Source organism: Acipenser ruthenus, chromosome 1 (assembly GCF_902713425.1).
Source record: "Acipenser ruthenus chromosome 1, fAciRut3.2 maternal haplotype, whole genome shotgun sequence".
In the NCBI taxonomy this organism is placed as follows: domain Eukaryota; kingdom Metazoa; phylum Chordata; class Actinopteri; order Acipenseriformes; family Acipenseridae; genus Acipenser; species Acipenser ruthenus.
Genome location: NC_081189.1, coordinates 82,087,600 through 82,103,478, shown reverse-complemented (window position 1 = coordinate 82,103,478; position 15,879 = coordinate 82,087,600). Strand labels below are relative to the sequence as shown.

At 41.1% G+C, this 15,879-nt stretch overlaps 1 protein-coding gene across 4 annotated transcripts in view; it reads left to right on the top strand.

Moving 5' to 3' along the window:
- The window catches only part of LOC117420529 (bifunctional heparan sulfate N-deacetylase/N-sulfotransferase 4-like), a 264,467-nt gene that overhangs the window by 232,501 nt on the left and 16,087 nt on the right, over positions 1-15,879 (top strand). For all 4 annotated transcript variants that reach the window (XM_059031109.1, XM_059031098.1, XM_059031101.1 and 1 more), the window contains one exon: positions 15,098-15,280. In XM_059031109.1, coding sequence (XP_058887092.1) covers positions 15,098-15,280 — 183 coding nt within the window. The remainder of the gene's footprint in view (positions 1-15,097; positions 15,281-15,879) is intronic.

Genomic DNA, 15,879 nt, shown 5'->3' with positions numbered 1-15,879 from the left:
TACATAGCCTTGTTCCAAACTATTCTTTAACTGCATTATTTAAATGAGCAATTCAGGACCTGGTCCTGGTTTGGAATGGATTGAAAAGAAACACAAGTGAATACCACTGATTTAGCGCTTGCTTTCAGGATGTAAGTGCACACTGCTGTGCCATGTGAATCGCTCTATTCAACTTTTTTTTTTAATGTTCAGAATATTAATGTTCATGTATGCTGTACAAGTGCTAAAATACTATTATTGTACTGTTACCCATCTTGATCATGTTTACACTGTAGTATTAATAAATATACCCACTTTACCATCTTATTAATATGTCACGGTATATAATGATGCATGACAATAAAAAAAAAGAAATATACTGACCAAGTTACTCAATTGGAAATGGTTACTCAATTCATGTTGACTTCACCCCATTCCCATTAAAAAAAAAACCATGACTACAAAAAAAAAATACCTCTCCCACTGCAGTTGGGCAATGTCCATCCTTCCTGACTTGTATCTGTCAGTCATTCATTCTGAATACTTTAAACCCACCGCAACTACTGAGTGGCAGAAAATTCCTGTATTGGAGACTTCTCTTGTGAGATTTAAAACAGGATTACAATTAGGAGGCTTGTTCGCAGGATTTAAGCTATATTACAGTTAGATAGTGAGAATTTAAAATAGAAAAAAACACCCAAGCATTTTGGAAAGTAACCGAAAAAAATAATTTCATACTGAATATAAAAAGCGAAAGCCCCGAAAAAAGCAATTTACATAAATCTTGAAAATAACTAAAAAGAAGAATCGAAAAATGAATTTAATAAATTTAAAAAACAGAATCCCTAATTATAATATAACACTAAGAAACTTGCATGCAAGTTTGTTGTAATAAAGCAAAATACCCTGTGCCTGCTTGGTTAATAATGTGCTTTACTGCTCTTGACCAAGTTGTTTTTCAATTTGAGGAGGCTCATGCTGTCAGAGATGCTCTCCTTTCTTTTAAGTTGTGTTGGATTTACTGTTCTGTTAAATATTAATGATGCAATGTGGCAAAGTGGTAATGACGTGCAGGTGAGTGCAGTGCAGAAGAATCACACAGACAAACGTTGGTACAGGTGCAAGGGTGTTTATTTAAATTAATAAATGTCCAGAGCCTCAAGGCAAAACCTGTAACTAATAATAATGCTGGAAGTGATACAGCGGCGTGTATCACTTCTCGTTATAATCCTACGGGTTTGACCCGCAACCCCAAAGTCCCGTTCCGACACCCACACTAAACACAAACACAAAGACAGTGCGTGATTCAAGTGCTAAAAGGTGCAAAACAAAAGACAGTTCCAGTAGTGAAAAGGTAAGTGGTGAAGTCCGGGTTTGTCGCTGGCCTGCGGCTGCAGCTCCGGATCGTGCTCAGTAATCTTTAGTGAGACAACAACACACAAGACACACAGTGTTAGAACACAGACACAAAACACTCACGGTCGATCTCACAAACGGGCTCCTTCTTGGTCATATAATTTAACCATATGCAAAGGAACAGATCACTCAAGCCATGCCCCCTATTTATACCCTTGCCCATGACCCCGAGGTTAACGAGCGCATCCGCTCCTCCAGTCCTCGGATGCCACGCCGCTTACCGTCTGGGTCACTGAGCTCGGGTGCCATAGCTCCGCCCCCTTCCGAACTGACCGACTTCCATCTACCCTACGGAATAAATTGTCGTGCCATTTCATTAAGGGTACTCTGTTCCTCGTACACCGTGCTCTCACAGGTCGAAAGGGAGATCTAACACTAAGACTCATTCGATCTCTGTCACATATCCCACCGCTCAGAGTGGAGCCGAAGGAACACTCGGCTAAACCTACCTTTCCCATTACTCCCCCCTCCCGGGAAAAATAATCCGCATTTTGGTGGTTTTTCCCTGCACGGTGTACCATATGGTACATGAAGGGCTGCAATGCCAGATACCACCGAGTTATCCGGGCATTGCTGTCCTTCATTGTGCTTAACCACTTGAGTGGGGCGTGGTCAGTGACAAGATCAAATGAGTGTCCCAGCAGGTAATATCTTAAAGAGTGAGTAGCCCATTTAATGGCCAAACACTCTTTTTCGACGACGGAGTAGTTGCGCTCCCGAGGGAGCATTTTTTTACTTATGTACAGAACAGGGTGTTCTACTCCGCCTACCATTTGAGACAGGACTGCACCCAAGCCGACATCCGAAGCATCGGTGTGGAGGATGAATCTCTTAGTGAAGTCTGGCGTGATGAGAGCAGGGGCCTGGCAAAGTCTCTGCTTAACAGTATTAAACGCCCCCTGACATTCTTCTGACCATTTAATTGAATTTGGTGCGCTCTTTTTGGTGAGGTCAACTAAGGGATTAACCACTGTGGCATACTCGGGGATAAAGCGGCGGTAATAACCGGCTAACCCCAGTAGCGACCGCACTTGAGCCTTGGTTTTGGGGATTGCCGCGTCTACCAAGGCCTGGACCTTGGAGACAACGGGTTTCACCCTGCCATTCCCCATTACAAACCCCAAATATTGCGTTTCTTTTTTGGCAAACGCACATTTTCGCAAGTTAGCTGTCAGCCGGGCTGCCCTTAGAGACTGAAGGACGGCTGTGATCCTAGCCAAATGCTCTCGCCAGGTGGAGCTGTAAATGACCACATCATCAATATACGCTGCCGCATATTCACGATGTGGGTGTAAAACCTGGTCCATCAGTCTCTGGAAGGCAGCAGGCGCACCATGTAACCCAAACGGCATGGTTGTAAAATGAAACAGCCCCTCTGGTGTTGAAAATGCGGTTTTCTCTCTAGAACTACGAGTTAACGGGATCTGCCAATATCCCTTCGTCAGATCCAGAGTGGAGATGAACCTCGCCGTCCCCAGTCTATCTAGGAGTTCGTCGACCCGAGGCATGGGATACGCATCAAACTTGGCAATAGCGTTTACCTTGCGGAAATCAACGCAGAAGCGGTTGGTGCCGTCCTTTTTGGCCACTATCACAATTGGACTGCACCACTCGCTCCTGGAAGGCTCAATCACCCCAAGTTCGAGCATGTCCCATACCTCTTTGCGAACGCCACTCCGTCGACTTTCCGGGATCCGGTAAGGTCTCTCTCGCACTGTGACACCTGGGGGAGAGATAATGTCATATTCAGCGAGGTTAGTTCTACCGGGCGTGTTAGAAAAAACATCGCTAAATTCCTCAATTAACCTACGTAGTTCACGTTGCTGATCAGGAAGTAACTGTTCCCCCATCGAAATGTTCTTTGTGCTAGAGGGTTCTAGCTCGGGCCCTAAATCATCCTCTATATTGCCTGGGGCTATAAATAACACCTCTCTTGCCTGCCAGGGCTTTAATAAATTTATATGATAAATTTCTTTTTTGTTACGGCGATCGGGCTGTTTAATTTCGTAATTCACCTTTCCTATAGCCCGAATCACCTCATATGGCCCTTGCCATTTAGCACATAGTTTGGATTCCGCTGAGGGAAGTAGCAGCATTACTTTGTCTCCAGGTCGAAAAGTTCGGATTAATGCATTTTGATTGTAATGCTGCTGTTGTCGATGCTGAGCCGATCTGAGATTGTCTTGGGCCAAACGACCGACCAAATCTAGGCGATCTCTCAGTAGGAGCACATGCTGCACTACATTTTTGGACGAGCCTTTGTGCTCCTCCCACCCCTCTCTCAACAGATCGAGAATGCCGCGAGGCTGTCGGCCGTACAAGAGCTCGAAGGGGGAGAACCCTGTCGAACTCTGCGGCACCTCTCTCACCGCAAAAAGGAGGTAGGGAAGAAGCGATGCCCAATGTTTTTGCTCCTGATTCACAAATCGTCTCAGCATCGCCTTTAGAGTCTGATTAAAACGTTCCACCAAACCGTCCGTCTGTGGATGGTAAACCGACGTTCTGATGGGACGTATTTTTAGTAATTTATATACCTGCTGTAGCGTATTTGACAAGAAATTAGTCCCATGATCAGTCAATATCTCGTTGGGGATCCCTACTCTTGCCATAATCTGCACTAGTTCTTTGGCTATCGCAGCAGCACTAGTGGACCTCAATGGAACTGCCTCTGGGTATCGCGTTGCGTAATCTACCACCACTAATATATGCGTATACCCGGAGTCAGAAGGTAGCAAAGGGCCGACTATGTCCACTGCGATGCGTTCAAAGGGGGTGGAAATAATCGGCAGTGGGACCAAAGGGGCGGGGCGCACTCGACCCGGCGCTACTCTCTGGCAGTCTGGGCATGTGGCTACATATTTCGACACTTCCTTATAAAGACCTGGCCAAAAGAATCGAGCCAATATCCGTTCCCTTGTCTTGTCAACTCCGAGGTGCCCCGCAAAAGGGATATCATGCGCCAGCCTCATGACCTCCAGCCGACAAGACGGGGGGACCAATAATTGTGTTACAGGATGTCCTGTGCCCGCGGCCAGGTTTACCCTATATAGTAATTGCCCCTTGATAATGAAGTGTGGAAATACTAGTGCCCCAGCGCCTTCAACATCCTTACCTTCAATGGACCGGACCTGTCCCCGAATGTGCACCAGTGATGGGTCATTGTCCTGCTCCCACACTAGGTTCACATTCGAGTGCCACATGTCCGGTATATTGAGCGGGGCGGGAGTAACATCTGCCCTTGATGGCCCAGTAACCTCGCCCTCTCGGTCACACTGCGTTCCGACCCCCTTCGACTGACGTTTTTCACCGTTATAACAGGCTCCCACCAGCCCCCAGCCTTGTCTCATTAACGCTCCCTCCCATTTCCGCAGCCTTCTCTCTTTGTTTGTTTTTTTCGGCCGGAACAGGGAAGAGAACATTTCCGCTTGAAAGGGAAAAACATTACCAATCATTTCCCCTTCTACTTTTTCTGCCACATTTGCGTGTATGGCCGGGACTGCCCTTAATTTCAATAAATCTTTATAGTTGGGCCAGTCCCGACCCAGAATAATGGGATGTGGTAACCTTTCCGCTACCCCAACTACCAGGGAACGTTTCATCGGACCGACCGATAAATATGCTTTTACTGTGGGGTATGTTGCCGTGTCTCCATGGATACAGGAGATCGCCACCTGACCTTGTGGCTGCCACACCATACCGCCTAAGAGAGATGCTCTAATTAAGGTCTGACCACACCCTGTGTCCACTAATGCATGGGTTTTCACATTTCCAAAAATCACCTTAACAATACAAGGCCCCTCCCGACCATTTTTCCCTCGCTTACCCGCTTCAGATGCCAGATTACAGACGGCCACGTCACACTCCATCGCAGATGGGCATGACCTAGCCTGATGTCCCGGCTGGCGGCACCTAAAACAGGTAGGGGGAAAGGAGGGCACAGTGTTAAATGGTCTGTCCCGCTGCTGGTATGGCAACGGGGCAGGGGCAGCACCTCTACCCCAGCTGGGGGCCAACCTTGGTCTCCATGAAGAGGAGGCAAGGTCGCCCATTGGGGTTGGTGCTCTCGGAGGTCGTTGAACCGGTCCTGGTGGTGGGGTTGGTGGAGCAGAGAGAGGAGGTGAGGCTCGGCCGCTCCGTTGAGATAGCGGGGTGAGTAGCCCGGTCTGGGCGGATACCAGGGAGTCCTCGAAGTCCTCAGCGAGCTTGACTGCCTGTTCCAGGGTGTCGGGGTTGTGGCGCCGTATCCATCCTTGGGTCTCGGCGCCGACCACATGACAAAACTGCTCAATGACGATGGCCTCCCCCATCTGGGCAGTTGTTTTTAGCGCCGGGGTGAGCCAGTGTATCATGTGGTCACAGAGCTTCTGCGCGACCACCCTGGGGCGTACGTTCGGGGACCTCCTGTACTCCCTGAACCTCACTCGGTGCGTTTCCTCCGTAATGTTAAGACGGCGGAGAATAGCCAGCTTTACCAGGTCATATTGAGCGGCGTCGTCATCCCCCATCGCCTGGTAGGCTGCCTGCGCTTCCCCAATCAGGCAGGGTCCCAGCTGGCTTGCCCAGAACTGTCGGGGCCATGACGCGGTGGTAGCCAGCCGCTCAAATGCCACCAGGTATGCCTCTGGATCATCATCCGCCGTCATTTTCTGCGTCCGTGCTTTGGGCGCTCTGAAGCTGCATTCTGCTGATGCTGTGGGAGGTATTGCCAGCCCGACCCTCTCGATCAGCGCAGTGTACCTCTCCTCTCTCCGTCTTTCCTCCACCTCCCGTCTGCTGTCCAGCTGCTCCAGCAGCGCCGACAGTGTTGCGTAGTCCATCCTTACTTCTGACAACCACGTGTGGCAAAGTGGTAATGACGTGCAGGTGAGTGCAGTGCAGAAGAATCACACAGACAAACGTTGGTACAGGTGCAAGGGTGTTTATTTAAATTAATAAATGTCCAGAGCCTCAAGGCAAAACCTGTAACTAATAATAATGCTGGAAGTGATACAGCGGCGTGTATCACTTCTCGTTATAATCCTACGGGTTTGACCCGCAACCCCAAAGTCCCGTTCCGACACCCACACTAAACACAAACACAAAGACAGTGCGTGATTCAAGTGCTAAAAGGTGCAAAACAAAAGACAGTTCCAGTAGTGAAAAGGTAAGTGGTGAAGTCCGGGTTTGTCGCTGGCCTGCGGCTGCAGCTCCGGATCGTGCTCAGTAATCTTTAGTGAGACAACAACACACAAGACACACAGTGTTAGAACACAGACACAAAACACTCACGGTCGATCTCACAAACGGGCTCCTTCTTGGTCATATAATTTAACCATATGCAAAGGAACAGATCACTCAAGCCATGCCCCCTATTTATACCCTTGCCCATGACCCCGAGGTTAACGAGCGCATCCGCTCCTCCAGTCCTCGGATGCCACGCCGCTTACCGTCTGGGTCACTGAGCTCGGGTGCCATAGCTCCGCCCCCTTCCGAACTGACCGACTTCCATCTACCCTACGGAATAAATTGTCGTGCCATTTCATTAAGGGTACTCTGTTCCTCGTACACCGTGCTCTCACAGGTCGAAAGGGAGATCTAACACTAAGACTCATTCGATCTCTGTCACATGCAAACAAATAAAATACAATCAATACTTTTGTAATTTTATTTTATCAGTTCTAAGAGGGCATCAACAACTTGGGTGTTGTTGCGCTGTTTGGGGCGATCAAGCTGGCTTATGACATCCAGTTCATAAACTATATTTATTAACGTGGAGGGCAGATGCGCAATGTCTTTGGACATAGCTAGGATCAAAAAAAGGATGGGAATTCAGTTAAGCGGCTCACTTGCTGTTCGTGTTTAACTTTAACATAGTTTTTACAGCAAGGGTATTCTCAAACAGCTGCTTTAATACTATAACAAATGCACAACACAGTTTGTGGTAAGTGGTTTTATACAGAACTGTAAACCCACAAGATATATACAACATGACAGACCAGACACAGCAAAAAACAATAATAAAAAAGGCCGCCCGCTTTAGCATTAAGGTGAACTACTCCACTGCTAACCATAAAATCACCCATCAGCCACTACTTTCTGCCGTCTTGGAATCCACAGTAACAACTGACCTGCTCCCTTTCAGTATTTATAGTTAAGGATAAACACGCTCATTAACATTTACACATGAAATGCAGGTTTCCATGCGAAACTGGGTGTGATTTTCCCGTGTGTTTCGTCATTTACACGAGTAAATGAGATTTACCCTATCCCTCTCTTTGGCCGTTTTTTTCGGCCACAAACCTGATTTACCGGAGTAATTCTCCCAAACGTGCACCCGCATCGCCATTTCACGTGTAAATTGACCCGCATGGAAACTCCATAAATGTTATTATTGTTTTACCAAATTTTCTCTTAAATAAGAATTATGTAAAAAATAATAATAATAAATAAATATGAATTAACCTTAATTTAGTTCAGTACAAAAGACATGACATGGGGTAGCTAATTTATAGACTGCTGCCCCCATCACTTATTTATCATTTCAGACTGTGTTGCATTTTATTATGAAAAGACTATATCATGTTTTTTGTTTTTTTAAATAATTTACTGTTATCAAATAGCTAAAAATATAAAACAACCACAGACAAAACAAACAATTACTGTGTCTTAAAATAAACCTAAATGGCTGAGCTGAGCGTCAGTACGTCACTTCTAGCAAGCTGAATGTTTTATTAAAATACAAGAATGTAGTCTGATAGTATTAGACACAGAGCAACAGAGCAGCAGTTATATCTATAATTCAGAATGTTTTTTTTCTTCTTTTTTTTTAGCTATGGTTGGCAGTTTTTAAAGCTACAAATTGTTTAGTCCAGTCTAGAACTTAAATGTCCATATGCTTCCTGTAACGCATCAATTCCATATAGCTATTCACCTACACAAGAGAAATTCATTAACCCTTTTTTCATAACAGGTCACCCACGCTGATAAAGAAATTATTGTTTTTTATATTCTGACCTAATAGGCCCAGTGTGGGTTTTGAGGTACAGTAAACTCCTGCTAATTCAAACTAGTTGGTGACCGGACCCTGTTAAAATTTGTGATTGGTTTCGAGTACTGATCACAATCTGTACCATACTGAAATACTTTGTCTTGTGTGTAAAATACAGAGATGTTTTCTGTAACTTTAATATGCTTGTAGACATTTTTTTAGGTACCTTTCAAATGATTACCTGCACTATACTATAAATGTGCAAGTCACTGTTTAAAGTTTTGTTTCTACAGCTGCTCTCCGTCTTTCATTATGATAAGGGGGTTCTGATTATAGGTCAGTTTGGAGAAGGGTCCAGATTAGAGAGAGTATATTGTATGCTAAATACATATGCAGAGCTTTATCACTAGTACTCACTCACAGAATTTTTTGTTTTTTCAGTAAAGCCCGTAGAAGTTTTAGACACAGCCTGCTCCGTAATTTATTATTCTGTCAGGTTTCGAACTTAATGCTGCAGGAACAGCTGTTTAGAAGTCTCTAAATCCCTCCTGGAAAACCATCAGAAAGGCTAGGTAGACAAGAACCAAGTTATAATCCCTCTGTTCAGCAAGCCAGAATTAATTGCAGAATGGTCTGCACAAGATCATCATATCCTCTAGTGGACCAGAAGCAACTGAAACAACAGAACGAAATTAATTTAGGGTCATGTTGATCGTTCTAGTCCTCAGAAAATTGTGTAAATTAATCATCCAGCTTTGCTGTTACAAAACAAAAGAGACTGCACATTAGAAAACTGCAAAGGCAGCACCACAACTTGTTTATGAATATCAGCGAGCTAAATGTATTTGTATTTTGTCTTAGTCAGTGTGACTCATGGCTGTTTTATTAATTAAGCCAAAACAAGAAAAGTAGTCAAATTTAGAATTTAGCAGTAAGCAAGGATTGTGTAAGTAGTCTGTTGACTGCTTGCATAATCTTTGCTTATTGCTGAATTCTAAATTTGATTTTCTTTTTTTTTCCAATTGACAGTATTAGGCCCATGTTTCGTTGGTAGCTCAGTAAGAATGATTGGATTTTTGTTATCAGTTTGGTTCTAAAGGTAGTATTGAGTTATATAACATAGTTATTGTGAAATATATAATCAACTGAAGGTTTTCAATGAAACTGACAGTTAACGATTCAAGTTTTTAGTAGACAGTGGCTGGGTTTACATGCACGTGAAAATCAACTCTACAGTCATGACTGTTTGACGTTGTCATGCGAATACATCGTGAAACAGAAAAAGATCGTACTTGGGTCAGCGCGACATTAAGGGCAGGGTCAATTGCTTTCTCATGATAAAAATAGCTGTAAAAACCCATGTAAATCAGAGCAGGAATCGTGCTTGTGTCTCACAAGAATTCAGCAGTCAAGATCCCGTTTAACTGGCGGAATCTCACGTTATTCCTCAGCAAAGCCGTACCAAACCACACACACACACACACGCACACACACACATACACACAGACAAGAAAGAACGCAAAAAATGCTGCAAATGTAAACCTCTTGTATAGCCTATTATTAATGTTTGTATAAATGCATGTTGTTAAGCACAACTAACTGAACTTTTAGCCTTGTATTATTATTATTATTATTATTATTATTATTAATAATAATAATAATAATAATAATAATAATAATAGCTGCAAGCAGCAATGACCAGGGTCCAAGTGCCAGACCATGCAACCTGTGACCGTATTTCACACGTGGCATAGTAGCCCATTGGCCTCTACTAATCTTGTACCATATGGGCATATATACCGGTTGCTAAATGTGTTTCATAGTAACCATTAGCCTATCTGCACTCTGTAAGGAGTTATAAGCTAGTTTTGCATTTGACCTTAGGGAGGGGTCAAAGCAATTTTTGAGAGCGCATACATAGGTTACTGTATGTGTTCCATAGTAACCATGGCACTATCTGCACTCTATAAGGAGTTATTAGCCAGTTTTGTATGTTGACGATGTCATCCAACATGGCCGTCATGTTTTTTATTGTAGCAACCTTCCTTTAACACCCTTTAAAGACAACCACACTACGATCATATGTGCCACTGGGTTTGTTTAATTTGGACTAGCGGTTTCAGAGAAAAAATATCTTTGTAGTTTGTGACCGTGTAATTTTGACGCATTGCCGCCATACCACAAAACTATCCGCTTCTTACGAACACCAGTTGATCTTGGACTATCCCTCAACAACTATACCAACTTTCAGCACACTGCAATAAGTCGTTTTCGAAAGACATATTTTTACATTTAGGCAAAAAAAAAAAAAAATTCTATCCAATATTCGGCCAAACCATGTGACTTACGACATAAGTTCTTTAGCATTTTCCATCTTCCCATAAGCATCTACCAACCTACCGAATCTGGTGAGTTTTCGAGCAACTTTTGGCGGAAATAATAATAATAATCCTAATTACTAAGCAGACACGGACATTTAAATATCCCCTCCCCTAAATGCCAAGACATTATTATTATTATTATTATTATTATTATTATTATTATTATTATAATAATCTGCATTGGTACGGCCGACTTTTTTTCCTAAATCAGAACAGCATAGCAACGCATGTCCTGAAAAGTATGGCAAAAACATTGTGAGGAAAACTGTCATGACTCATCCTTGTAAACGCCATCAGTGATAGCTGTAAAATTGGTAAATGCTATTGATATACATTTTGTTTTCCACATGAGACAACAGAATACATTATATATTAAATCTATGTAAAATCAATATACAAAATCATTTTGGAAACAGAGGGTGTCCTGAAAAAAACTGGAAAATATTTGTTAGCACCTCTTCTTCATAAAGTTTCAATAACATGTTTAAAAGGGAAGTGGTTTGTTTTATATTCCTCAAAGATCACAGCCGAGCAAAAGGGTCCTCGTCCTGTTAACTGATGGAAAACACTGAAGAATCTGACTTATATCATTATCTTATAAAGTGGTTAAATAATGGTGTTGCTTTTAATTAACAGCAGTTCTGAATACTTATTATTGGTTATTAGTAACTGGAAAACAGATAACATGACTGTCATCAATATGACAACTGTTCTGTAATCCCCTATTTGTTGTCCAATTATAAGATATGATTAGGATAAGGAAACAGAAGACAATGGTCAATATATATATTTACACATTTGTTGACCATTCTAGAAATACAATTTTTTTGTAGACTTGGTACTGAAATAACTGCAGACCCTGTATGGCCCAGCCAAATAAAATTATGTTCCCAAGCCCAATAAATCCTGTGCAAGGTTAACTTATTTTTAGGACAGAGTAGTGTATATATTCAAAGCTTTTACTCCAGACTTTGACTCCTAGTGACTGGATCAGTATACATTCTAATGATGAAAGGCCACTAATTGACACAGCAAATAAAGCCATAATAAAGCCTATCATAATCAATTAAAATGAGATTTACAACACTCTATAAAAGATGTACTTTTATGTTTATACAGGGTATTCTCTTACAAATAATACATTAAAGTTGTAGTCTGCTTGGAGGTGCATGCTCCAAGCAGCACGCAGCTTATTTGGCTAGTGGCTGTCTCTAGGGACTGGTACTTTTTTCATGGAAAACATCTGTACATACTATGACTGTATCCACCTTGAGACTTCCGTCCAGTGCCAGGTTACGTGACCTGCAACCTTGCTAATTAGTTCAGTAGTTCAGAACAAACCCACAGCATTTGAAATGATTATTTTTTATTTGATGATTATGAAGTGTGGTACAAGATGAAACATTTGGCTAAACTCACTTGGTTTGAGGATCCATCAGCTGACTATTTCGACAAGACAATAGTCTCCCTGTATTTAACCATGGGTTAATTGAAATTTTTTTTTAAAATTTTAAACTTAGTACTGAAGGGATGTGAATCAATTGAACGAAAAGAGGGCTAGTTACGGGTCAGATTTTATATATATATATATATATATATATATATATATATATATATATATATATATATATTCCATGTATTACACTTACCATACCCTAATCTGTACAAGAACCTCAAGTGCATAGACTTTAATATGAGTGATGTAAGTGCTTGTTGGCAGACATCAGTTACAACATGTTTACATGATTTCTTTATACTGTCATAATTTTGAGCAGTGTATGACAGCCATTTTGTTTTTTGCACTTATGGTACAAATATACATGTTATGTACATTACAAAATAGTGCATGTCCATCAGCTGCCATGTCCTAAAGCTACATGAAAAAAACTGTGAATGTGTCAGAACGTGTCACAAGTTGTTGCGAAATACAAGAGACTCCCTCCTTTATGACCAGCTTAATATAAAAAGCAGTGCAAAATTAAGTTTCTGTTTGACCCTTTCAATTTGAAAACAGTCTGAAGATCTCCCTCTATTTGGACCAGTTCCCAATAAAGGCCATTTTACTCAGTTTGGTGTAGTTGCAATTGAAGGATTCCACTAAAAATATTGTATTACAGAACCTAAAGAGATGTGACAAAAGAATTGTGAGAAGTTTAAGAACTGTCAATTAAACTGATGTTAATTACTGAAAATGGGTGTCCATTTTTCTTGATCCGTGTGTGAGGAATTGATATAGAGCACCAGCAAGGTGAGTATTCATTTGTCATCTTATAAGTTCTTATATTGTATGTTGCCATGGAAACAGAATGCTAGCTTGAATAAAATATATTCCTATAATATACAAGTTCCTACAGCTTTATTTAAAAACAAACTGTTGCTATTATCAGTGCTGCCATCATCACTGTCGCTACAACAAGCATAGTACAATGGAGAAGAATAATACATTTTAAATTAATACATGGACATTCTAACAAACAATGACGAGAATTCAGAAACAATGAGGTTCAGACCAATAAAAGAAGAATTTAAGGAAATGTTTTTAAAAGAGCAAAAAAATGAAAATACAAGGGGAAAAAAAACACTTGCTGATATAGACCTCACAAATTTACATTCAGAGGGAGAAACAAAAGAACTTCACCAGTTACCTTCATCTTGTCAGTAAAAAAGAAAAATGGGGAGTACTTTGAAGAATGTCTTTATTTTGAATGATTATTTCTTCTCCATTGTACTGTGCTTGTTGTAGCGATAGTGATTATGGCAGCAGATTATTTTTAAATGTTACTTTTGTACGGTTCTCAAACTTCCTTTTGTCTGTGGTACTCCTCCCTCCCTCCTCCCCTCCAGCCAGTCTCATAAATGTGTTATATGGTGCTAGTTAATAAATTGCCTTCACTGTTTTTGAGTCAAATGTATGCAAAGAAGCACAGTCGGTATATTGATGCCATCAGGCCCGTGACTCAAGGAGATTTTGGTAAAGGAACGCAAAAACCTTGCATAGTTTGTATTTCCTTTGCCGTCATAAGCATCTCACTTTTTAGAAGTCACGGTTTAATGGCCTCTGTTATGCTTCCTGCTTGCTCTCCCCAAGGCATCCACTGGCCTTATCAAACAGTCCAAACAACTTTCAGATGTGACAGTAAAAGCAAAGCTTCCATACAGCTAAAAAGAACGGCTGTCATTTGTGAGCAATCTGGACCATGTTAGTGTAAAGTTAAAGGTATGTTGCAAGGCTCTGTATGAATTATAATCAGGTTTCCACCCTACTGCTAGTAACTGCTTTTTTAAGTTGGGCCTACTCAGTTATGTTGGCAGGGTATTTAGTAATTTGAGTATAGAGCTACAGGAAGAGCTCTCTCTAGTCAAAAGCCATGATTTTAAATGTACAAACAAAACCAAGCTCGAAATAAAGATCATATAAAAATGTGATATTTACAAAAAAGGACACTTTTATAATCTCAGTGAAATGTTTCCATACACTTAATTTAAAATATATATATATATATATATATATATATATACACAACATATCGAAGCGTTGGGCAGCTGGCTCTTTGAGCTAAATATATATATATATATATATATATATATATATATATATATATATATATCGGTACCTGTAATAACTAATGATATTAATTAGGTTCATGTTGGGGTTACAGTAAGGCTAGGGTAATATTACGGTAAATAATACAAAACTACAATAATGGCCAATTATTGCCTGGTTAACATTGTGGTTATTGTGTTCAGACTTATGTCAGTTAATTTTGCATGTGCTAGTTGTTACAAATATATGTTTTGTAATTTTAAAAATGGGTTTAGACACACCTTGCAATTCCTGAAGATTAGTTTACTTGAGAAAATTAAAGCTGATATATCACACTGGTGGGAATTTTCAAACCAAAGTTGTAGAAAAAAAAGAATTAGTTTGTTCATAAATTTATAAACATTGTGAAGGGTCAGTCCACCTTGTCCATACAAAACTTAAATATTTGTATTCCATCGTAAAGGAGCCTTTGACGTGTTATTTATGCTTTTCATCCTGCATCAGTAAATCTTATGCTTCTCGGAATGTCGACCAGGAGAGTGGCAAACATATTCAGCCCATGCTTTTTGAGCGTAACTATGACTGGAGCCACAGCATCCTTTATCTTTAGCAGGTGAAAGGGATGATTGAGAGAATCACAACTGTCAGATAAGGTTCCATGACAAGACCTGGTCTGAATCTTAAGGAAGATTTTGCCATCTTCTTCACTCCAAAGACTCCAGTGCACCGGCTGCTATGGTTGAGAATGTACTTACTGCCATCTATTGGTGACCTGTGGGAAATTCATTATGTATTGCCTTTTATCTCTAGATCAGCATCTTTATGACACATTTATCCAACTATGGGAATGACCGACTGGGACTGTACACTTTTTCAAACCTGGCCAACTTTGTTCAATGCTGGACTAACCTCAGACTGCAGACACTACCACCGTTTCAGCTGGCTCGCAAGTACTTTCAGCTCTTCCCTGAGCAACATGATCCTATTTGGCAGGTATGTAGTTTTATAGCTCTACAATACTTTACAGTGAATTAATTTATTTAAAGCATTGGGGAAAATAATATAAGCAATAGAGTCTATGGGACAATGTGACTGCAGGTCATTTTTAAATTGATCTGAAGAGGTACATGACCACTCTTCAATAAGTAATAATAAGGTAGCACAGGTATGAAATCAGCAGTGAGTTTGTGCTCCAGATTTTTTTGGAATGTGATACCGCCATCAAATCATCACGCTGTGAAAGTCTTGTCAGATCTGCTGCCTTGCTCAATATGACTTAAACTGACAAGGAGGTGCAGTTTTTCTATATTACAATATTAATTTTGCATAACAATTAAATAATTATTGCGAGACACGTTTCTATTTCAATCGTATTGTTTCTGACTGAGCTTTATAACCTCATATTTCATTAAGAGTGTAGAACAAAATCATAAAAAGTAAGATAAAATTACTTAATACGGACTTGTAGGGATTGTATCACATACATTTTCATTATATTGCATTTTTTACCTGTTTGACATTATGGGTTGTATTCTGATTGCAGCGCAAATGCTAGTGCAAGCACGAATGGTGCTTGCCCCCGATTCTGTGCC